The sequence below is a fragment of the Patagioenas fasciata genome, chromosome 1 (assembly GCF_037038585.1).
Source record: "Patagioenas fasciata isolate bPatFas1 chromosome 1, bPatFas1.hap1, whole genome shotgun sequence".
NCBI classification, from domain to species: Eukaryota; Metazoa; Chordata; class Aves; order Columbiformes; family Columbidae; genus Patagioenas; species Patagioenas fasciata.
The window spans coordinates 212900966-212925969 of NC_092520.1; the positions used below are offsets into that span (position 1 = coordinate 212900966).

General features: G+C 42.5%; 1 protein-coding gene across 1 annotated transcript in view; it reads right to left on the reverse strand.

Moving 5' to 3' along the window:
• The window catches only part of CHCHD3 (coiled-coil-helix-coiled-coil-helix domain containing 3), a 174004-nt gene that overhangs the window by 62014 nt on the left and 86986 nt on the right, over window positions 1–25004 (reverse strand). Inside the window, exon 7 of the mRNA XM_065829760.2 lies at window positions 4937–5020. Within this exon, the coding sequence (XP_065685832.2) occupies window positions 4937–5020 (84 nt within the window). The remainder of the gene's footprint in view (window positions 1–4936; window positions 5021–25004) is intronic.

Genomic DNA, 25004 nt, shown 5'->3' on the forward strand with positions numbered 1-25004 from the left:
AAGAGGCCACAGGATTGTTCTTCCAGCTGCTCAATCTGTCAGTTTTCCTTTCTCTCACTCTGCTATTTTAAAAGAAGAAACCCTAATGGTTTAAAATACCATCAATGCCACCTTATTACAGTAAATTAAGACAACATAGGGTACACATATGTCAACGATTTGAATACTGCCATCTCCAGGGTATTTTGCTGTAGTGAGGAAGGACCATTAGCCTGTCAGCAGACTATGAAAAACACCAATAAATTCTTCTCAAAGTGCAAACTCTTAAATAACAGCTTTACATCCCAGTCAGATATACAGTATGAGAAGGTTATTCTTTAACCCCTTTGTTAAACTATCTCATTTGGCTTTGCTGCTGTGGAGCATGTAATAACTCATCGCTTATGTGCCATCTTTGACCTAGAAACACTGGCAGCTGTTTGGGGAATCGCCGGGATTTTGGAAAGTATCAAAAGGTTTTTAGCACATAAACCAAATTTATGAAGAGATATTGCCCTGGAGAATAGAATTGTTTATGGTTTAGTAGCACAGCTGTCACTGGTGCACAGTTAGTTTGTCCCGTATTAATCCTCTGAAAAGGTTGAGCATCTTCACTCAGTCACTGAAATATTTTATAATTGACAGACTTCATCTGGCACTGAATATGTAGGGTAATTTTCTCCATAAGGAGCACACCGCACCGACACTAATCTGTTCTGTTGTCATCTCCCTTTATTATCCATGTCTCCATTGTTTTTCCAGCAGCACTGAAGAACACAAATACGTAGCTTCTAATTGAAAAAGCAAAGTAATCAAAAAGCCAATTAATCATACAGATGAGCTCTGACACTCCATGATGCAACAGACAGAAATACCACATATGCATAACTGAAGTATTTTTCAAGTGTGCTTATTTGATGTAAGAATGATCTGAGAAGGTAATTAGCGTTCTTTGTCACAGGTGACAGACTTGTATTGCACATTTCTTCATACTGACATCACTTCTCTGAGCTCCACTTGCTCCACACCCCCCTTTTCTGATATTTTTCTCTGCTGAACAGCCCATATTCTGACTTCGTGTACCTTTGAAATCAGGACAAGCTTAGGAACAAACAAGCAGCTTATTATTGTGCTCTGTAATTTCCAAAACATTAAGCCTGTCCAGACCTTCCCTTTTTTACGTAAAGCTCTATTTCCAGCCTCAAAAATGGCCAGTACAAAATCTCACAAATGACCTTAATAACGGTGAAGCTGGGATGGCAGGAAACGCGACCCCTCTGCTTCTGCAGGTTTGCACTCTGTAATCTCCACATCTCTGACAAAGTTCAAAGGCAGATGTGAGCAGAGTTCACCTCCTTTCAGAGCTCCGACCACTCTTTTTGTGTGGGAAAGATATGCACAAGTACTTTGAAAACAACCTGGATGACACCCTGGCAAAGCAAAGATTCCTTAGCTTACAAATAAGAAGTCGGAATGAAAACACAAGCCTTAATATCACAAGAGCTCCACTCCAAAGACAGAGCAAACATCGCCCATGGCACAGGACACTCAATCAGAACTGTACACCTGGACATTTCTAAGCCAAAGAAGAGGAAGCAAGAGATGGTAAAATCACCTATTTCCCATCACTCGGGGCACAACACTTTAGCACTCTAATGTACTTGTTTATAGTTCATTTGTACACGAGAATTATGACTCCACGTGCCTGTTAAAGCACGATTCCACGTTGGAAGTCTTCAATGAACAGTAGCAAGCGAATGTGTTGTATCAGCAGCCTAACTTAACACTAACTAAGAAGAAAAACTGATTTTCTGCTGTGGCAGATGCGCTCAACCCCCCTGGCCAAACCAGCAGCAGTTTGGTCAAGGCCTCAGAGGAGGGAAAGGGCTGAGCTGCAACCAGGCCAAGAACCCCTGCCAGGAGACACATGGGGAAGCAGAGCAGAATTTGGGAGGAGTGGCTGACACTGGAAGCTGTGCTGCCATCCAGAGACCTGGACAGGCTGGAGAGCTGGGTGGGGAGAAATTGAATGAAACAAGGGCAAGTGTAGAGTCTGGAATCTGGGCAGGAACAACCCCAGGTTCCTGTGTAAGTTGGGGAATGAGCTATTAGAGAGCAGTGTAGGGGAAAGGGACCTGGGGGTCCTGGGGACAGCAGGGTGACCATGAGCCAGCACTGGGCCCTTGTGGCCAGGAAGCCAATGGTACCTGGGGTGGGTTAGAAGGGGGTGGTCAGTAGGTCAGAGAGGTTCTCCTGCCCCTCTGCTCTGCCCTGGGGAGACCACACCTGGAATATTGTGTCCAGTTGTGGCCCCTCAGTTCCAGAAGGACAGGGAACTGCTGGAGAGAGTCCAGCGCAGGGCAACAAAGATGCTGAAGGGAGTGGAGCATCTCCCGTGTGAGGAAAGGCTGAGGGAGCTGGGGCTCTGGAGCTGGAGCAGAGGAGACTGAGGGGGGACCTCATTCATGTTTACAGATATAGAAAGGGTGAGTGTCACTAAGATAAGGTCTAGTTTGAACTTTACTGGGATAAAAAAATATAAATGACTGAGAAAAACAACCACCCAAGGCTAATGCAGAGACATTACAGACACTGGCAAAACAGGGCCCATTTTGCACTTGGCTGAAAAGAAAGGATTTATTCAAACAAAACAGCATCTGCAAAGCTATGGACTGTAACTGATGTCTACAATTGAACAAAAAGGCCCACGTGGAATCAGTGAAAAAGACCCAATGAGAAGCAAGACGACCTCAACGTGAAACATTGCTATCGGACTGAATCATGGTGTGAATGGCCTGTAAAGATACAAAAGTTTACAGTTTTCCATGTGCAGGTTCCCAGCTTGAACCGGCCCTTCTGCTATTCTACTCCATTAATTCTTTCTTTCCTAAGAATTTCGCCTCCTGAGAGTCTGCTCTGTGCATCTGTCCTCTAACATTATTTGCAAACAAGATAGGTATTCTGTGAGGATTGTGTTGTGGGTTTTTTTTGTGAAGGATCTTAATTTTTAAGTGTTTAAATAATGCAGTGTTACCATCATTAAACTAATTTACACTCATCCTTTCAAACTATTTTTCATTGCCAAAAACACGGCTTCATTAACATCCTCTTCAAAAAGGGAGGACAAAACACTGAGACAGTATCTGATATGCCCTCTATTTAAAATATTCATTAAGACCAATTATATACACTGATAATTCATGCAACATGCTCTTCTTCCTAATCCATAAAAACAAGGGGTTTTCTTCTCTCCTGCTAAGTTGCATAAATGAATATGTAACTTGTTAATATCATTTTCAAAGCTAACTAAAGAAATATCCAAATTAATCAACAACAGGCAGGCTCAGGAAGAAGACAGAGGGGGACTGAAGGTTACAACCAACTTGGGATCTAGAAAATGATGACAGCAGTAATTATTTGAAATTAGCATCCTATAAAATAATACCCTGTAAAGACTAAGGCTGTTCACAGCAATATGTTAAAACATCGTGAGCACGTCACACAGCTCACCAAGCTGTTCTGTGCGTTTAGCTTCAAGTCGACTGTGACAAAAAGACACAGAAGTGCTTTCTGAACATGGCACAAACAACCTGTAATTAACACTCAACTCCCCACATATTGGTGGCTTTTGGAGGAACCACCAACTCCACCCAACAAAAGCAGGAATTCTGTATATATATGTGAGACTCGGTTGGAAGGTGGAGCAGTATTTGCCCGGACATCGCCATCAAGGACGCAGAGAACTGAAGCTGAGACCGAAAGAACAGGTGGACAATGACTTGGAGAGAGGCCCGAGGAGCAGCATTGTGTTGCACTGGTTTCTCTGATACATGGGGCTGCTACTAACAATGGTTGTTGTGTGGACTTTGCCTGCTTCTCCAGCCAAACCAGCTCCTCCCCCCCGAAAGCCGTTGTTCTGAGGGTCTCTGACCCAGGGACAAGAGCTGCCGTCCAGAAGCTGTGTTCTCACCTGCAGCCTCAGTCACACGTGTCCCCACCTGCTCCACAAACAATGGCCAACGAAAAGGAGCACGGCCAGCAGCTCAACGAGGGTCCTGAGCTCACCCAATGGACCAGGGAAAGACCCTGAATGCTGGCACGTAAGCGCTGGCAAAAGAAAGCGTGAATCTCTCGAGCCTGCGCAGTACGAGCCTGGGTTGTGAAATCAAGGTGGAGATTGGGCTGAAACAATGGGAGCAAGGGGGGTGAAGAAGCATGAAAGGTGACTCCAGAATGGACACCACTGAAGATCTTCCCGCCAGAGGATCCCGAACCACGATGGAGGACCGGCCGGACTGCACGGGACCGGAGAGCAGAGGGAGCTTCTGGAACTGCACTGGTGATAAACACAACCTCATTTCTCACCTTTACCTTTACTTTTCCCCATTTTTTTCCCCTTTCTCTCTCTTACTCTCTCTATCACGTGTCGCTTTACAGGCAAATTAATAAAATAACACTGCTTGATTGAATTACAACCCCTTGGCATTTTGGTCGCCTTAATTTTGCGCTCTGAGATCAAGATAAAAGAACCATCACGAGTCCATTGCTGAACAGACCATGACAACATATAATATATATTCAGTATATATCTGCACACTTCACATACAATTTTAAGGATAATATGGTGATACTTGTTCGCTTACACTGACTGTGTCAGTGCTGGTACAAAAGTGACCTCACTGGGATTATTTCTCTGTATGTAATCACGATGACATGAAATCTCATTGCAAATGTGAGAACTTAGTGAAGAGAACAACATTGTCAACATTAAACCCTCCATCTTGTCAACGTTAAGCCAGAAGATACAGCAGTTAATACCAAAACCGCACCACTTTGGTCACAGTTTTAATCTTAATACCTTTGGAAAAGTCATCTTGTTGAACAGTAAAACATAACCAGAAAGTCAGGAGCAAAAGGGAACAGTGAACTCATCATTAATAGGGAAAAAAGGGCTCACCCTCTCCTCCAGCCGAGCCAGCTGCTCTTTGTAATAGGCATCGTGCTTCTTCAGTTCTCGGTCTTTCTCCTCCAGCTGCTTGGCCTAAAAAAAGACACGGAAAAAGAAAACTGGATCAAGAGCGAGCCCGATAAACATCCCCTAGAAATCGCACCCGATTGAGAACTGCGCTCTATTAGTTTTTGCCGAACGGAACATTAATAAGACGGTGATCGCGGTATTGAAAATGGAGATTGTCTATTGTACGGGGTTTGCTCCTCAACAGCTGGGCCGTTTGTCCAAATGTATTTGGAAACATCGTGAGGACAGAACCAAGCGAATCCTGCTGAGATTATTATTTTTTTTAATTAACTTTGCAAACTTTGAACTTAAGGAAACTTTCTCAAGCTACCGAGCACACACACAGCCTGAATATTTAACTTGATGTCTTAAATAAGTGGATGTTCTGCCATGGAAAGAGCTGAACTTGCATCCATGTATTTGTAGGCAGAGACAGAAAGAACTTTTTTAAAGCAGCTTTTGTTTTCCTCAAAAAAACCCTTTTCAGGAATGTATTCAGCATGTGCTGAATTCTATTAAGCGAATGGTCAGAAAAAACCCAAAGCTTATATATTTGCAAAAGCAAACCTAAAAAGTACATCTAAACCTGCTGTTTAATTAGTAATTATCCCTCTAGAAACTCCTAAATTGGTTGTGTTGTCCAACTAAGCCAAAACCCTTCCCTGCAGGATCCCTCCCATGGCCAATAATGCAAAAGATACAGGAAATTTTTGAATATCTACCTTTTCAATACTGATACAATTTGAGTATTCATTTAAAAGATGCTGCTTCCAGCTCTACTGAGCAAGCTGATATTATTTTGGCTTTTAATCTGTAATATGTTTCAATATGTAGTATTAAGGGGACTCGAAGAATTCTAAAACGCATTTAAAGAGCACACAAAACACATAGAAAGCTACAAGTCCTCCATAGGAAATAAGAGACAAGTGATTTTTAACAAGCTGCGGAGGATTAAATGCCGGAATTATCAGTGCAGATTCATTCCAGGCTCATAATCTTTTAATAATAAAACATCTTTAGTGACTAATAATTAACTACCAGCGGTCATGACCACAATTGCCCACTCAACATCATTAACCTCTAACGTGTTGTATTCACCCAGGTAGTGATGCTACAAAGCCAACAGCAAAAAGTTCTATTCTACAGGACCACAGAAAACAATTAACTCTTGTACTTTAACAGGTCATGCTCATAGATGTAAGAAAACTCACATTATACATTGTGCTCTATTTGTTCTATAGATATAGAACTTAATTCTCTTGGTCAAGACTTGCTCTTCTTTGCAGACACATGACGGATAAAATGACTAGGGAGTTCTGGTTGTTTCTTACTTACTTACCTTTTTCTCTATATCCTGAAGCATGTTAAAAAAAAAGAGTCGAATTAATGATATAATATCAAATAGAAAGAATGCAGAAAAGTGTACACGAGTCAAGCAGAAAACTGCTTTGCAGTGATTTGGTTTGGTTGGTTGGTTTGAGTTTTGGTGGGTGTCCTGGTTTTGGTAAAAAACAAGTTTCTCTTTTAGTGAATTTGCCTATCAGTTAAAGCTTCATATCATCTGCATTTTCCTGGAGAACCAGATACATGTTTTGGTCAACACAGCAATGGAATGCGAGGTTATCGATAAGCATGGATGGACATCTCCCAAGAGAGGCAATGAGAAACAGGTGACCAAGAAACTGACCAACAGAGTATAACATCCCATTCACATGAATGCTTCATATAAAAGTGGGAGATCACGAGGACCTCGTCCCTCTTTCCCTTTTTGCCTTCTTTTCCCTTTTTGTTATGGCCAACATTAGGAGAGGACCTTGCGAGTCGTCCCTGCAAACTGAGGCCTAGTGACAGACTGAATCCAGCTCCGGTTGGCTGCAGAGTCCAGTCCAGGACTTCGGGTGCCGGCTCTGCAGTTGCTGAGACTTTCATGATTGGTTTTGTATATTTTGTATTATTTTCTCTATTCTTATCAGTAGCATTAGTAAAACATTTTTAACGTTTCCAACTCTCTTCTCTCTGCACTCTTTCCCTCCCAATCGCCTGTCCTGAGTGGGAACGGGGGAGAGGGAGGGGTCGAAGGAGGAAATGGGGAGAGAGGAGGTTAACAATACATCTGCCAGGGTTTTATTGTCACCCCGCAACCCAAACCCTCGACAGTGCGTTTTTTTGTGTTTTGTTTTGGGTTTTTTTTGTTATTTTTAAGTGAAACTTCAGCAAAAATTCCCCCGTTCTCCCAAAAGTCCACGGTCAAACTTTAATTCCACTTAAACGAAACAAAGCTCACCCAACCATCTCATCTCCAGTACAATGCCATGAAGCAGATGCTACAACCCTGCCCACCACCATTTAAATCAGCCTTTATTTACTACGTAAAAACTAATTATAGGTTTTTCCAAAGCTCATTACACTAAATATCCTACGGCCTCACTATTGTGCTTCGTATCGATCATGGGTTTGCTTTTTCTAGATAATCCCTGTATCACCTCTTGCTGCTGTTGCACAAACCGCTGAAAACTCCCTGCAGGCTGTGCCACCCCAAATCATCATCTTCCAAATGCCCCAAACGATATTTCAATGTATTATCATAGTTACACACAAACGTTTTCTGTATAACCACCTCAGGATCTGGGAAATATTTGCAAACTCGAGAACATTCTGTTTGTGCGAGTTAAATAGGTTGGCGACAAAGAAAATGTAAAATTAATGTTCCATAATGCTCGGGAGAATTCAGTTAAGTTTTAGTTCTTAGAACATTCTGTGATTCTGTGTCATTCAACAGTATTTCACACCATTTTACCAATGACATGGAACAAGCAGCAAAACTGATTTTGAAAAGCCAATAAGATAGAATAGGTGTTAATGAACAGGAAGCTCAACATGAGCCAACAGTGTGCCCAGGTGGCCAAGAAGGCCAATGGTGTCCTGTCCTGTATCCAAACCAGCATGGTCAGCAGGACAAGGGCAGTGATCCTTCCCCTGTGCTCTGCATTGGGGAGGCCACACCTGGAGTATTGTGTTCAGTTCTGGGCCCCTCAGCTCAGGAAAGAGATTCAAGTGCTGGAGCGGGTCCAGAGAAGAGCAACGAGACTGGGGAAGGGACTGGAACACAAGCCCTATGGGGAGAGGCTGAGGGAGCTGGGCTTGTTCAGTCTGGAGAAGAGGAGGCTTAGAGGTGAGCTCAGCACTCTCTAGAACGACCTGAAGGGCAGTTCTAGCCAGGGGGGATTGGGCTCTTCTCCCAGGCAGTCAGCAATAGGACAAGGGGGCATGGGCTTCAACTCTGCCAGGGGAAACTGAGGCTGGAGATTAGAAAGCAATTCTGTGCAGAGAGAGTGGTCAGCATTGGAATGGCTGCCCAGGGAGGTGCTGGACTCACCGGCCCTGGAGGTTTTGAAACTGAGATAGGACATGGCACTTTTTGTGAAGCGGTAGAACAGGCTGCTCAGGGCAGTGGTGCAGTCACCATCCCTGGAGGTGTTGAAAACACACGCACCTGAGGTTCTTAAGGACATGATTTAGTGCTAGATTTACATTATGGTTGGACTTGATGGTCTTAAGGGTTTTTCCAACCAAAATTATTTCATGTGCTTTGACGAGAAGGTTCACAAATTCATGAAGCAAAATGGTGGCAGAGGGCTGGCCTTCAGCATCTCGCAGAACTGCCAGCAGGTCAGGATTGATGTGATGCACCAGCCACCACCACAGAGCACATCTCAAAAAGGTCTCCCACCATTACATTGTTGGAGATTTTCTGTTTGTTTTTACAATTTGAGGTTTGCTGGATGAGTGAACGCAGCTGTAGCTTCAAGCAGGGTGGGGATTCAGGAGCTCGTTGACACTGATGTCACCCATGTACAGACTATGACTCTCTTGTTGTAGAACAGTTATTCAGTTTGCGACATCCACTACACTGCTCTGCCCAGAAACTCCCCTGCAACAAACTACACTCACCCCACAAAGAGCCCTGGGCATTCACATTTGCGTGTAGACAAAATCAAGCACGAAAACGTTCACAACTCATAAATTACTATGGTCAGCCAATGTACGACCTTTAATCAGTAGAACAGTGTCCAAGTAAACATGATTCTCTATTTCCACATTTAATGTATGTCAGATTAGAGCACTTTTCAATTTTAACCTTCTATTTCAAAATATGTACATAAACCATTACGAATGGGCAATAGAAATAACTTATGGATATTCTTAGGAACATATGCTTCTCCTTTCCCTCAAAAAAACGATTTCTTTTTGAAGCTATTGCTATTCACAAGATCATTCCTCACCACAAAAAATAACCAGAAAACTATGTTAATTTCCACTTCTAAGTGTAGGGAATAGTTAAGCATTAGAAACAGCAGCAACAATAATGCAGCATAAAACATATTCTTTGACAACTGTAATTAAAACAAGCTTCTGTAATTACCAGTAAATGTGCTACAGTACTTTTTCTAAAAACAATGAAGTCCTAAAAAGAGTAGTGCAGATAAAAAAGATCACATTGAGAGGCTAATGGAGAAAATTAAACAAATTCTAATTCATGAACAAGTTAGATCCAGTCTTTACAGAACATGTAACATTAAGCTTCATTTACTAAATCTAGTTATAGATCAAAGGAGAAAAAACAAATGTACACTGTGTCAAACAAAAGAGTTATGGATTCCAATTCCTAATGTAATCCACAGCAACATGTAACTGAAATCCAGACCATGTTGCTATTCATCAACACAGAAGTTTGTTAATCTTCTTGTCCCAACAAGAAGAGCTTCTATGAGATCAGAAGTCAAACAGCTGAACAAGGTGGATGATTTAAGGAAAGTCAACACATGGAGATGAGGTTCTCAAAGGGACCTCAGGAGATATGCAGCTCCTGCTCAAAACAGGGCCAGCTGTTTTCAACAGGGTCAAGAGGCCAGACCTGGTACCTCAAGGCTGTATGCAGGTGGGTTTTGAAAGCCTGCAAGTGTGAGACTGAACAACCTCTACTACATTGTCCTCATCAGCAAGGTCTCCCAGACTCTGTGTGCAGAGACACAGGGTTCAAGGAGAAGTAGTAGCAGACGTAGTTAAGTACTTAGTCACCAAGCACTTGAGAGGCCTCCACGTTCCTTCCAGCCTGAACTATCACCAGAAGCTGGGGAAGGGGCTGGAGCACAAGTGTGATGAGAACAGGAACTGAGGGGAGACCTTCTGATCTCTGAACTGCCTGAAAGGAGCTTGGAGCCAGGGGGGTCGGGCTCTGCTCCCCAGGAACAAGCGCCAGGAGCAGAGGAAACGGCCTCAAGTTGCACCAGGGGAGGTTGAGGTTGGATGTGGGGAACAATTTCTTCCCCAAAGGGCTGTGGGGCATTGGAACAGGCTGCCCAGGGCAGTGCTGGAGCCACCATCCCTGGAGGGTTGGACAGACCAGAGATGATGTTCTTAGGGACAATGGGTCAGCAGTGGACTTGGCAGTGTTGGGTTAATGGTTAGACCCACAGAATCTCAGAATGTCAGGGGTTGGAAGGGACCTGGAAAGCTCATCCAGTGCAATCCCCCCATGGAGCAGGAACACCCAGCTGAGGTTCCACAGGAAGGTGTCCAGGCGGGTTTGAATGTCTGCAGAGAAGGAGACTCCACAACCTCCCTGGGCAGCCTGGGCCAGGCTCTGACACCCTCACACCCAACAAGTTTCTCCTCCTCTTTCAGTGGAACCTCCTGTGTTCCAGTTTGAACCCACTGCCCTTTGTCCTATCATTGGTTGTCACCGAGAAGAGCCTGGGCTCCATCCTCCTGACACTCACCCTTTCTATATCTGTAACCATGAATGAGGTCACCCCTCAGTCTCCTCTTCTCCAGCTCCAGAGCCCCAGCTCCCTCAGCCTTTCCTCACACGGGAGATGCTCCACTCCCTTCAGCATCTTTGTTGCCCTGCGCTGGACTCTCTCCAGCAGTTCCCTGTCCTTCTGGAACTGAGGGGCCACAACTGGACACAATATTCCAGATGAGGTCTCAAATGATCAGTGATCTTAAGGGTGTTATTCCAGCTAAAATGATTCTTTGAGCCCTACAAAATGCTACCACAAAATGAGCAATGTGAGCACTGAAGAAAAGCCGCTCTCTTCAACTCTGCTCCTCACTGGGGGAACCATCTGGTTTCATCAGTTTGAGATCAACAGATTTTCTTGAAAATCAAGTTGAAATATATTCATGACTGTTATATACATCAGCAATATGCAGAAAACCCTCATATTTCCACCCAATCATAATTCAGCGAAAAAAAGAGACAATAAACAGATCTGTATTACATATATGCATGTCAACAGGAATAAGAGAAAGACATGACTTATTTCTGAAGCCGTATACATGCTTTTCAGTTAACTAAAGCAGTCCAAAAAGATCAAACATTTTAAAGACTTTCTGTACTGCTGCCAGGTATTTGTAGCAACTCAAATAACGTCTATAACCGTTTCTGACAGCTTCTGATGTTTCAGTCATATGTCAAATATGTACAGTTTTCCACTAATCTTAAAGAAGCAGCCATACACTGTTCTCTATGTGGATTTCTTTCTGTAAAAATGGAGCAAGAGAACTATTATGCTGTAAAATTTATGAACAAAACTGCCACTAAAGAGATTTAGGACTATGTTCCACTTCCACCTTTGTTGCTGTACCGCTGTTGTAGTAAATAATAGAAAACTGTGTCCTTTTTACTGTGTTCGGAATTGATCTAACAACAATTTTTAAGAAATACTTGGAAATTCCTGGGTGAAATGAACAACAGAAAGGGAAAGAAAAGGTATTAGTAAGCACTATGAGCCAATATTTGATATGGAAAACATAAGGAACCATTGGCCTTCCAGAAGGAGCTCCCACTCCAGATCACCACTGATGTCCAAAAACGAATCACTAAGAAGAAATATGCACTTCAGTTGCTTAATATCTCAATATTCAAATTAGAGAACATTTTGAAATCCTCGAAGCTTTCCATCTAGGGACTTTTTGCTTCAGGAATGCAGCATTTTTTCTCAACGCTTGGAATTTATATTATTATTATTATAGTTTTAAAAGCCACAACTTATTTCTTTTGCCTTATAAATACTGTGATACTGTGCTAAACCGAAGAGGCAGTAGACTCAATGATTCTTATAGACACTGCGCTAATATAGGCAATGGAAACTCAACAGCTCATTGAAAACCACTTCAAAGTCAATGTCATCTGAAATCCCACACAAAACTTACTCTAATCTCAGTTTTTCAGAGGTCCAGCAGCATCAGGACCACACGTTCTCCACTGTTATTTTCCATCTGTGAATATCCTACTTCTTGTATCAAATGATCAAAACTACACATGAATTGGTATCATTTCCTTCCAACAGAAGGTGCATCACTGGATTGGCCGCTCCATCCATCATCCTGGTAACCAATTTCTACTAAAGGCAAAAAAGAATGATGCCCAAGTAGGTAAATCCGCTTTTGAATTTGAAATAAGAGTACATTTATTTCTTCTCAGCTATTCAAGTTATTGATTTCTGCTTAGGACACAAAATTGAATCACTTAGAACTACACCAGGTGTTTCTCAATTGGAAAGATACAATATAAGCAGTACTTTCATTATTGTGTGTTCAAGAAGGGACTGCTTCAAAATATCTTTAAGACAATAGATTATTTCTATTTGTTTTAAATCAGATCTTGTTAAGTTGAACTCTTCTTTTTCATAATAAACAAACCATCAAAACTCATTGACTCCTCAATAACGCAGCAATACTGTTCAACATTATTGCAAAGCAGAGGTTTTTCTAAACAGCTTGCTAATAAAAGAATTGCAAATAGCAGATAATTTAAGACAGAAGCCATAAGTCAGAAACAAGATGGTCTTTTAAATTAGGAATATGACTTAACAGTGAAATATTCAGGTATTTAACCTCAGCATTGCCAAGGGAGTATCAGTTTTAATAACGCTACAGCTTTCACAAAAGACTTTTCCCATCAAGATACACAAAAAATTATATGGTAAAGAAAATACTCATAGCTAATTAATACGCCATATATATCAGGGCTATATAAAATTTATCCCAATGACAAGTCATTGCTTTTTAGTTCTTTTGTTTGATTCTTTACAGCACTTAGAAAACTCAGTTTCGGCCAATAATAGGACAGTTCCATAGTCCTTGTCATCGCATCTCTACAGCATTGAACTAATTGTGAAAATCCCACGTTATAAGCAACCTACTATACCTGTTGAAATTATTAAATTCCAACTACGATCAAGCAAAGCCCTGGGAAAGTGGAGGGAAATGACTGGAAGCATCTACAGGGACCCAGCAAGACTTCATACTCTTTGTATTTTAATTAGCAAATTGCAATGCTGGTCTTCCCGAATTTTCTTTTAAGTTTTATCAACTTATTCTGAAATAAACCCACAAGAGACTGAGTGCCTTGAACAGAGAATCTCTGAAATGAGTGCAGATTGATTTATGTATTGATTATCGGTGAGCATCTTCCTTTTGTTTAATTCCATAACACGAGCCATTGAATTTCTATGTCCAACTTCCATTCATTGCACTTTTATTTCTCTTCTCATTTGATTGCAAAGTCTCCAGGGCAGAGCCTGGAAGCCGCTACACATCTGTGCAGTGGTTAACACCATTATACTTCAAGCTCTGCTGAAATTTGTATTACTCTAACAGAAATAAATAATATTCTAGGCAGAGAAAATATATATAAAACCGATGGAAAAAGCAGACTTAATACAAGACAGCAAGGGAGACAAACACTTCATTTTTGTAAAGATCATGCTGGAAAAACAAATTAAAATAAGAGAAAGGGTTTTAAAACCCTGCCCAGTTCAGATGGTGCATGGCTGAGTGTGTTAGTAATTTGGAACAAAGCAACTAAAATAGCCCAAACTTATAAATACCCGTTACTAACTGGAAGCAGGAAATATATTTAAGGAAGAGTTAGATGATGCCGTTTCTATTCCTCACTCTGACATCCTCGTCATGCAAATTTGTTGACAATATATTTAAAGTTATTAACATAGTAGAGTGGTTGTTAAAAAAACACATGTCTACGTTTTACTAAACATTTTTCGCGCAATAGGAAAGAATAAAACAGTTGTGTAAAGTTGAGATATTCAAAAATAATTCAACAATATTTTACACAAAGAAACTGAAAGGCAAATAATCACAACATCCAACGTAACGCCCAAAGGTTTAATAAAACTTGTCGATAGAAATGGCACACACCAAAAAGAAATAAATCAAATCAGAGAAGATGACACGGTCAGCGTCCCATGTTCCAGGCAGTTCACAGCTGAGATAACTTCAGCCATCTAGAAAGAGAGAAATGTTGAGATGATGGCAACTGGAGATCATCTTGGCTCATGAAGACCATGTACAGTGTCACAAGAACTTAGACTAGACTAGAACAGGTTGTTTCAACTGGAAGGGACCCGCGATGCTCATCTATAGTCCAACTGCCTGACCACTTCAGGGTTGATCGAATTGAAACGTGTCATTAAGTGCATTGCCCAAATGCCACCCAAACACTGACAGGTTTGAGGCATTGACCACCTCTCTAGGAAGCCTGTTACAGTGTTTCACCACCCTCCCGGTAAAGAAATGAGTGCTCATGTTAAGTCTAAACCTCCACAGGTGCAGTTTTGAGCCATTCCCACATGTCCTGTGACTGGATCCCAGGGAGAAGAGCTCAGCACCTCCCTCTGCATGTGTCCACTCCTCAGGAAGCTGTAGAGAGCCAGGAGGTCACCCTTAAGCCTCCGCTCCAAAGTAGACAAACAGAGTCCTCAACCACACCTCCAGGACACTCCGTCCAAACCTTTCACCAGCAAGCATTAAGAACAAAAAAGGAATGAATTAGAAGACAACCTTGACACAACCAGATCCTGAGAGAACGTAGCGTGATGGGACATTTGCTACATCCCAAACCCTGACAAAGCATCATTTCAGGACTCTACTAGTGGGCTTGGACCACAAGCTCAGAAGTCATGCTCACAGCTTACACATCGGTGCTGCCAGCACGAGCCCTGCCCGCGTTAGTTCACCAGCACAGATGGAGGTTGGTGCTCCCGTCTCACACCTTCTCTGCTGTCAGCAGACAAAGATTTCTCTACTCCTTCCATCTTGATCACCACACTGCCGTCCTGGCAGGGACGACACAAGCAAAGGAGCTCAGCATGACGAATCTGAGAGACTGATCTTAAGGTCCTCTTCTGGACACATTCAAGGACCTTCACATCATTCTAAAACTGAGAGCCCAGCACTGCACATAGGATCCCAAGGTGAATACAGCGAGATAAACACCTCTCTTGACCAGCTGGTTCTATGGGTGTCAATGCAACCCAGGATGGGGTTTGCCCTCACTTGCTCACTCCTATTAAAATCATAGAATCATTTTGGTTGGAAAAGACCCTTAAAATCAAGTCCAACCATAACCTAAATCTAGCACTAAACTATGTCCTTAAGAACCTCATCTCTGCGTCTGTCCAACCCTCCAAGGATGGTGACTCCAGCACTGCCCTGGGCAGCCTGTTCCAATGCCCCACAGCCCTTTGGGGAAGAAATTGTTCCCCACATCCAACCTCACCCTCCCCTGGTGCAACTTGAGGCCGTTTCCTCTGCTCCTGGCGCTTGTTCCTGGGAAGCAGAGCCCGACCCCCCTGGCTCCAAGCTCCTTTCAGGCAGTTCAGAGATCAGAAGGTCTCCCCTCAGCTCCTGTTCTCCAGCTGAACCCCCCAGGTCCCTCAGCCGCTCCCATCACACTTGTGCTCCAGCCCCTCACCAGCTCCGTTCCCTCCTCTCAACTCTTTATTGAGCTGCTGCCAACCACATTATTCGACATAGAGGTCTGGTCACTACAGCCAAAAGCTTCAAAGAAAGACGGTGGAGATACATAAACACCAAAACCATCAGAAGGTCCTTCTGTACATAGGATACACGATAGAGGTATACAGAAATAATTAAATGTTCAGAGAACGTGAGTCGTGCTCTTATTTACTCCTTCTCATAATACAAGACCGAGGAGATATTCAGCGAACAGTGAAATTGAAAAGCAACAGATTTGAAACCAATTAAATGCATAATTAACCTGCAGAACTCATTGCCACAAGTTATCAGTGAAGCCAATCGCTTAACACAAGCCAAAAAAGTTGAGATGTTTGTATTAACTCTGAAAATATCCAGAGTTACACCTATAAGGTGGCTGAGGCTCTGGATTCCTTTGAGGACTGTAAGCCCCATCAATCTGAAAACAATTTAAAGTATCTCAGTGTGTCATGCATGAGTTAAAACAGATTAAAAGGAAACTCCCTGACCCTTCTGTACCACCTGTATGTTACCAAGTGCCTCCAGAGAACTACTGTTTCTTATGGCATATGACAAAACCAATGTTAGAGTCAAAAATTCCAGCCACTTTGAGTCAGTTGCTGTATTTATATACCCAAAAAAGAGAAAAAGACCTAAATAAGCCTTACCAACTTTCTCCTTTCACAATCAAGATGACGATTTATACAGAGATCACACAGATCCAGACAGAAAGCTTCAAGTTTTCCTGCAGAACTGCCTATGATTTGTGTGTTGGTAATAGCTAAATAGTGTAAGGAGCTGGTGTTAAATGAAACTCAAGGTATAAACCAAAACACAGTATCTAATCAGCAGGGAAAAAAAATAGCTAACGAGTAAAATTAAACAGTGCTGAGACAGAAACCAGAATGCCCAACTGCTTCAGATGACTCTGCAGAAAGGCAGACTGCAGAGCGTCTCTGCTCAGCACATTTCACAAAATCCCAGAATGTCAGGGGTTGGAAGGGCCCTGGAAAGCTCATCCAGTGCAATCCCCCCATGGAGCAGGAACACCCAGCTGAGGTTCCACAGGAAGGGGTCCAGGCGGGTTTGAATGTCTGCAGAGAAGGAGACTCCACAACCTCCCTGGGCAGCCTGGGCCAGGCTCTGCCACCCTCACTGAGAAGAAGTTTCTTACCAAATTTAAGCAGAACCTTTTGTGTTCCAGTTTGAACCCATTGCCCCTTCTCCTGTCATTGGTTGTCACCCAGAAGAGCCTGGCTCCATCCTCCTGACACTCACCCTTTCAATATTGATCCCCATGAATGAGTAACCCCTCAGTCTCCTCTTCTCCAGCTCCAGAGCCCCAGCTCCCTCAGCCTTTCCTCACACGGGAGATGCTCCACTCCCTTCAGCATCTTTGTTGCCCTGCGCTGGACTCTCTCCAGCAGTTCCCTGTCCTTCTGGAGCTGAGGGGCCACAACTGGACACAAGATTCCAGGTGTGGTCTCCCCAGGGCAGAGCAGAGGGGCAGGAGAACCTCTCTGACCTACTGACCACCCCCTTCTAACCCACCCCAGGTACCATTGGCTTCCTGGCCACAAGGGCCCAGTGCTGGCTCATGGTCACCCTGCTGTCCCCAGTACCCCCAGGTACTTTCCCCTATGCTGCTCTCTAATAGGTCATTCCCCAACTTATAGTGGAACCTGGGGCTGTTCCTGCCCAGATGTAAGACTCTACACTTTCCCTTGTTATATTTCCTACCGTTGTTCTTAAGACAAAGAAATCCATGTGGGAAAAAGCACCACTTTCTAGCCTGAAGAGGAGAGCAAGTGCTGAGAAGCACAAAGACAACGATGGTGAATCCAAGTTTTGAGTTTGCCAAAGCAAATCAACCCCGATGGTTTCTCCAGCCTCTTGTTTGCATTTCTGTTCTTCTCTTCATCTTCACAAACACAAAAACGATTACAACTGTCACAGTTCTAAGTCACACTGTGCACTGATACTGCAGCTGCTTAAATTACTATCAAGGGTGAGTCTAAATTAGGACTGTGATTTCAATCTAAATATTAACAAGTCAATCATTCGAAAATCAAATATTATCACTGTAAGGGCTGGGTAGAAATGGAGGAGAATTTCCCACTATGATCCACCACTAGAGAAACTATTAATTACTGTGTTGGTTTTTCCTCATTGTTTATTGCTGTATCACAAATAGAGCAGCTCAACCTCAGACACTGAGAAGGATTCAGCTGCATTCAGCGCTGCACAAACACAATATGGATAATTAGTGGAATGAAGAACACCTGCAGGAGTTAATGTAATATCTATGCAAGAGATACAAAGTTAAGGAAAAGATCACGGAGAAAAATTAACTATCAATAAGCCATTCTTTGAAGTACTTTGGGATTTTTTTTTCATTCTTAGAGAATGTGAGGGGTAAAAGGCATCACAACAAATAAGATAAACCTGAGCTACCAACTTAGAGTTGTAAATCTGATCAGTCATCAGAACTATCCTGATACTCACAGAATCCCAGAATGTCAGGGGTTGGAAGGGACCTGGAAAGCTCATCCAGTGCAATCCCCCCATGGAGCAGGAACACCCAGCTGAGGTTCCACAGGAAGGGGTCCAGGCGGGTTTGAATGTCTGCAGAGAAGGAGACTCCACAACCTCCCTGGGCAGCCTGGGCCAGGCTCTGACACCCTCACCAGGAAGAGGTTTCTTCTCAAATTTAAGTGGAACCTCTTACGTTCCAGTTTAAACCCATTACCCCCTTGTCCTACCATTGTTTGTCACCCAGAAGAGCCTGGCTCCATCCTCCTGACACTCTCTCTTTCTATATCTGTAACCATGAATGAGGTCACCCCTCAGTCTCCTCTTCTCCAGCTCCAGAGCCCCAGCTCCCTCAGCCTTTCCTCACACGGGAGATGCTCCACTCCATTAATCATCTTCGTTGCCTACTCACTACTTTTTCTCAACAGTTTGAAACAAAAGAGAACTAGGACTGAAAAAGGCTTCTGGCTCAAGGACATTCCCCATCGACACAAGGTCCTCTCTGCACCTCAAGAGAAGTGACCCTAAAATGGAATAAAACCAGTGGCGAGGAGCAGGAGCCAAAGCCTCAGTTCGGCTCTTTGTGCCATCTCAGATTCCCTGTTTATTTTTACACGACCATTTTACATTGTGAGAAAGTCCACAAGTGAAAGCAAGCACTTAAAAATGCATTAAAGAAGGGAGTTTCATCCCAGGCAATAGGTGGCTGGAGGAAAGTATGAGCTGCCAAGTGCTTTTATATTAACAGCAAAATGAAAAAAACCCCCACACTCTTACATTTTGCGAGTTGCTAAAACATCTCAACTTGACACTACCTTGTGCACTGCCCAATATTTAGAGTGCTAGAAAGCTCTGCTCTGCATTTGTGAAGTGCCCTTTTTGTTTTAAAGCGCATGTTTAAGCCTTATTTGTCATGCAATACAGGTTGTTCCAGGCTACGGTGAGAATTAGCGCTTAATTTTCTAAACGTGGAGAGACATACCAAGGACTTGCAGAACTAACGGCCCCGGTGTTTGCAAGGAATTGAGGAGAGCGAAGAATTGTTCCAATTAGATTAATTCTGAAATGACAGAAGAGTAACAACTTTGCTCTGTCCTTAAGGAAAAAAACATGACCGATCATAAATAGGCAAAAGGACCTAATAAAATGTTTATTCAACAGTCATACAAAGTACACGACACCCTGTTGGGGTTTCAGGTTATTAAGCAAGATACGGCTCCGCAATGAAATAAGAAAACCTGGACTAAGGATTGAAGGGCTTTTCTTGTCTTCCAAGTGCCTTGGTCTGGAGTCAGATTAAGACAGAAGTCACAGGGACAGAATGGAGGCAGATTGACTGGAAAAATGACTGAAAAACACCAGAAAAGGGCAGAACTCTTGTTTTATCCACTTGCACAGAATCACAGAATCCCAGAATGTCAGGGGTTGGAAGGGCCCTGGAAAGCTCATCCAGTGCAATCCCCCCATGGAGCAGGAACACCCAGCTGAGGTTCCACAGGAAGGTGTCCAGGCGGGTTTGAATGTCTGCACAGAAGGAGACTCCACAACCTCCCTGGGCAGCCTGGGCCAGGCTCTGACACCCTCACCACGAAGAAGTTTCTTCTCAAATTTAAGTGGAACCTCTTGTGTTCGAGCTTAAACCCATTACCCCTTGTCCTATCATTGGTTGTCACCGAGAAGAGCCTGGCTCCATCCTCCTGACACTCACCCTTTCTATATCTGTAAACATGAATGAGGTCACCCCTCAAGTCTCCTCCAGCTCCAGAGCCCCAGCTCCCTCAGCCTTTCCTCACACGGGAGATGCTCCACTCCCTTCAGCATCTTTGTTGCCCTGCGCTGGACTCTCTCCAGCAGTTCCCTGTCCTTCTGGAGCTGAGGGACCCCTTTATACTCCATTATACCTTGTAAAATAGGCCAGATTACAAACAAACACCAGAAACGAAATATATAATAGACTTCATGTGCTGCTCTTGAAATAGTTTTGCAATTGTTCACTCATGAGCGCAAGTATCTAAAGCCACTCTAAAGAGATTCTCCTTTATTATAATTTCGGGTCTAGAGGAATAAGCCATACAATACAGCTTAGAAGATTTCAGAAAAATTTCCAAAGATGAAAAAATTGCACCAAAGGAAAAAAAATCAATAAATTATATATTTTACATATATAAATATATTTAATTATATTGCTACTATATGCAAGGTATCACCTCTATCCACAAGGTAACGCAGCTAGTCAAGCTTACCTGATATTCTGCTTTTAACACCAATAGACCAAGGGTTGGAAAAGCTAAAGAGCTGGATTTCCACCAGGAATCAGATTTTTCTTCGAACAGACCTCATCATGCAATCTCTGACCACTCAAAATGACATTCAAATTATTTCTACACGAGAAAACACAGCTATCTGGTATATTCATCACCACGCAGTGTGATCCTGCTAAATCTCAATGACTTAAGGAGATGAGATTAGTTATCAGTGAAATCCACATTCACCACTTTAGCAATTGCGATGGTTTCATTTAAGATACAGAATCAGCGCCTCAACAAGGTGCTAAAGAAAGCCAGACTGCTTTCAAATAGAACTTAACACCAGCATCCTAACCAAGGGTCAGCAAAACATCTGGAGACATCTGTCAAAATCAGATTCCCCCATTGCCTGGGGGGAGTCTCAGCTTTATTACCTGTAATTCACCTTTCCAAATTCACCAAGCACTCTCCAGCAAGGACTATTTTTCACTCCTTTATTTATGCCGTTGAGCACTATAAGATCTCTGCCACATTCTGCTTTCACCGCCTCAATTTATAGGTGGAGGAAGCAATAGATTTCCATGCAGAAGTTAAAATGTGTTCGGACACTGAAATCCTGACAAGGTAACTGCGGTGGAAGCACAAGTGTTATTACCACCCGTGACATATAGTCCCAGCTCACACACTCCAAAGGAGAGATGGAGACATGAATCTACATTATGTAGAATATCGCCACAGACGCATAAATTCTACTCCTATAAGCTAAAATTATAGACGGTCTTGTTTGCTTTTATGGAACCTTAATCTTGAACACATAGCGAGCAGAACTCTCAGCGATGCGGTAACAGCATCTTAACAGGAATTAATACCAAAAATACAAAATAAAGGACCAAGGAGTTTCCCCTGAAATTTAAACTGTTTACTATGGTAGAAACAAATAACTTATCTTAAGAAAAACCTGTATTTATCTATTTAAAATCTGTAACAAAAAGACCAAAGCGCACATGGTCCATGCTGCACGTAAACAGAGCTGCGTCATCAATCAAGACTTAAAAAACCCACCCAAAACGAAATAAAACAGAGTAATTATCAGATTGGAATCTGTGTATTTGAACTCTTAATTCAGAATGGTTTTTGCTTAATTTCAGCTGCAGTTCTGTGTTAACATCAGGTAGTTCGGCCTCTTGTCTTCTGCACCCGTAGTCACCATTCCTGACCACCCCAACCATCATCTCATGAGATGAACAACAGGCTGGACGGCATCTCCAAGACAACATCATTTTACTCCAAAATCAATACTCTAGTAGCAAGCAAGTACATTTTCAGGGACTGTTAGGAGTATTTAACATTCAGAACGCACAAATTAAGCAGAGCTCATTTAGCTGTGGCTAAATAACAAATGCAGGCAGGGATTTGGGCTAAATCTACTCATTCTTTTCCACGTTCCCAAACGATAGCAGGACTGTAGTTGAATCAAAATACAGCAAGAGCACTGGTAAGGAGGGAATGGTGTATGTAAATAGCAAAGTTTTCAAAAGGATCAGCATTTTTGTGAAAACACTTAACTACAAATCTACCAGTGAATTTACTGGGACTAAGACTAAAGCCTCGATACTTCTGCAGGGCTTTTCCTATTTGTTTTTAATATAACAAGGAGTATCAAACACACAATATTTGATTGATCTTTGAGCTACCCAAATTTTTTCAAAGCGTTAACACAAAAATTTCCAAAAGTGGCAACAGTATCTATTTTAAACACTTTTTTCGCACAATAAAAAACACCATCAGAAGACAGAAGAACTACCCTAGAAGACACAGGTTCAAAAGGATAAAGCACACAGAAATAGTACAAACTAAGATCAGAAATGTAAGCGCAGGTACAATCAGGGAACAAGAGCTTTTATCATCATATTCCCTGCATATAACTTCATTTTTCTCTCTGGTATTTATGGATGTAAAATTCTGACAAATATTTTATTCCTCTGTGTGCTCAGAGACATTTACAGGTTCATCACAAGCAAAAAGCCATTTGTGAGGCTGAGTACCAGAGATGGTTCAGGTACCAGAGATGGTTCAGGTACAAGTGCTCCGGGCTACCTGAACCTCCACAGATGTTACTCTCCGATCAAAACTGTCATAAATTATGAAGACACAGAAATGTGTAAGTATTTAAGGGTAAAATGGGGAAAAAACAAAAAGAGATCCTACAGAAAATGTTGAGGGTTGATATAATCCTCGCCCTGAAGGCTACAAAAGAGATACAAGTCTCATGATATGGCTGTGAATGCGGTGAGGAGGTAGAAGACATTCCTTACAAAGCAAGTGAGAGATAACACCAAGGCTGATGCTGGTGGGAGAACCAAAACTTGTGCTAGAAAAGGTGGTTTTGTCTCTATTTCTACAGGGACAAAACCCAAGCTGTGCCTCATTAGGAGACCAAGCATCCCACAAGCTAAAGCACAAAGCTCCGCAGTACAGTGGGGTGAGAGGCTTCTCCACATCTAAATACCCAACTTAGAATCACAAAATGTCCTGAGTTGGAAGGGACCCACAAGGATCATCGAGTCCAACTCCTGTCCCTGCACAGGACACCCACAGTTCACACCGTGTGTCTGAGGACGTTGTCCAGTCTCTTCTTGAACACTGTCAGGTTGGGGCTGTGACACCTCCCTGGGAGCCTGTTCAGTGTCCAGCACCTCTGGGTGAAGAACCTTTTCCTCATGTCCAACTGACCCGCCCTGGCACATCTTCTGCCATTCCCTGGGTTCTGTCACTGGTCACTAAAGAGAAGAGCTCAGCCCTGCCCCTCCTGCTCCCCTTGTGATGAAGCTGCAGCCCCATGAGCTCTGCCCTCAGTCTCCTCTTCTCCAGGCTGAACAAACCAAGTCACTTTAGCCGCTCCTCATACAGCTTCCCCCCTAAACTTCAAACACAGGCAAAGAAGAAAGCAGAGTGTAATTTTATAAGATTAAAAAAACAGTGGATGGTAATGCAGCTCATGACGTGACAAGTTAAAGAGGTAGATCAGAAGGCCTCTTCCACTTCTCACCAGTAACCAACCCCCTCAAGGGCCACACGCAGGAGACAAGAAAAGCTTTTTCAGTCTACAGAAATGAGATTTATGACGAACCACCAGTGAAAACCGCCAAAAAAGAGTAAATCAATCAGAAATTATGATGGTGCCAAGTTTTGGCTGAGAGTCTGAGGGTGGCTGGCAGCTCTGGGTGAGGCCCGGTCACCATCAAAGACCATTGGGAACTAAATAAACCATAGTTTGAGAAACCAAGTTGCCAAAGGCCAATCCTGAATTGCAACTCAGTGGGGTGTGGGGTTTGGGGTTGATTGTGTGGGGTTTTTTTTAGGATACTGATGGATTTTGTGAAATTAAGACACACAACATGAAGTGAAAGACACAACCATGCTGCTGTTCTCCTCATGTCGCCTGAGGGAAAATTATTTCTAATATTATCAGAGCTGGAAAAACAAACATATAGGAAATGTTCAGGAATCCATAATTAGTCTTGTGAGCAATTCAAATATTGCCTTGGTGTTAAAAAAACTCTGGATAAAACAGAATAAAAACATCTCAGAGATTAAGTTATATGGAATAGGTTAATAATTTGTATTATCACAAAGGTTTATACAGTCATAAAACCACAGCAGCAAGGAAATTTAGATTTAAAAGAGAAATTATATCTACAACCTTACCCGTTGTTCTAAATATTAAATTTTTTAAAAATTAATGATCTGCTTATTAACAATATTATATCACAAATAGAGTGGAGAGTGAAGCTACCTCTCCATTGATTTTTAAGCTGTTCTCACTACTAGTACTCATGGTTTGATTCAAGCGATCTTTGCAATAACATTATGGCAGTGAATCAATAAAACTCATAAAACCCGACTCCCATCTGCCCTCCTATTTCTCCCCCAAACAATCTACGTATAAATCCCCAAGCAAAAAAAATAACCTAATATGCCACCATTGCCTACATTTGCAAATAGGGCTTAAAAAGACAAATTTGCAGCAGGATCCTCCTTTCTGACATTTTTGGTGGTGGACCCAAAACTCTCTAAACTCTTCATGAAGGATAAAATTACGTCGAAGAGTTGAGTTACAAACACTCCGTATTTAAGAGTATTAAGTGATTCTTGTTGCGAAGCTTTTAAGTGCTTTAAAAAAATATTACAAATATTTTCTTTCAAACGACGGAGTGTATTTTTATTTATAAATAACAACAAAAAAGCCGAGCGCTCTGCATGCAATAATAACCACCCATTCGAGGGCAACGCGCCTTAAGAGAGATCTAAGACAGGAACAAATTAACTTAATTCTATTACTTCAAGGTCCAGGAGCGCAAAGAGCTGCCGAACGCTGCTGGTGAACCTGCGGCACTTTGATCTGCATTGGAACAGAAAAGGCAAAA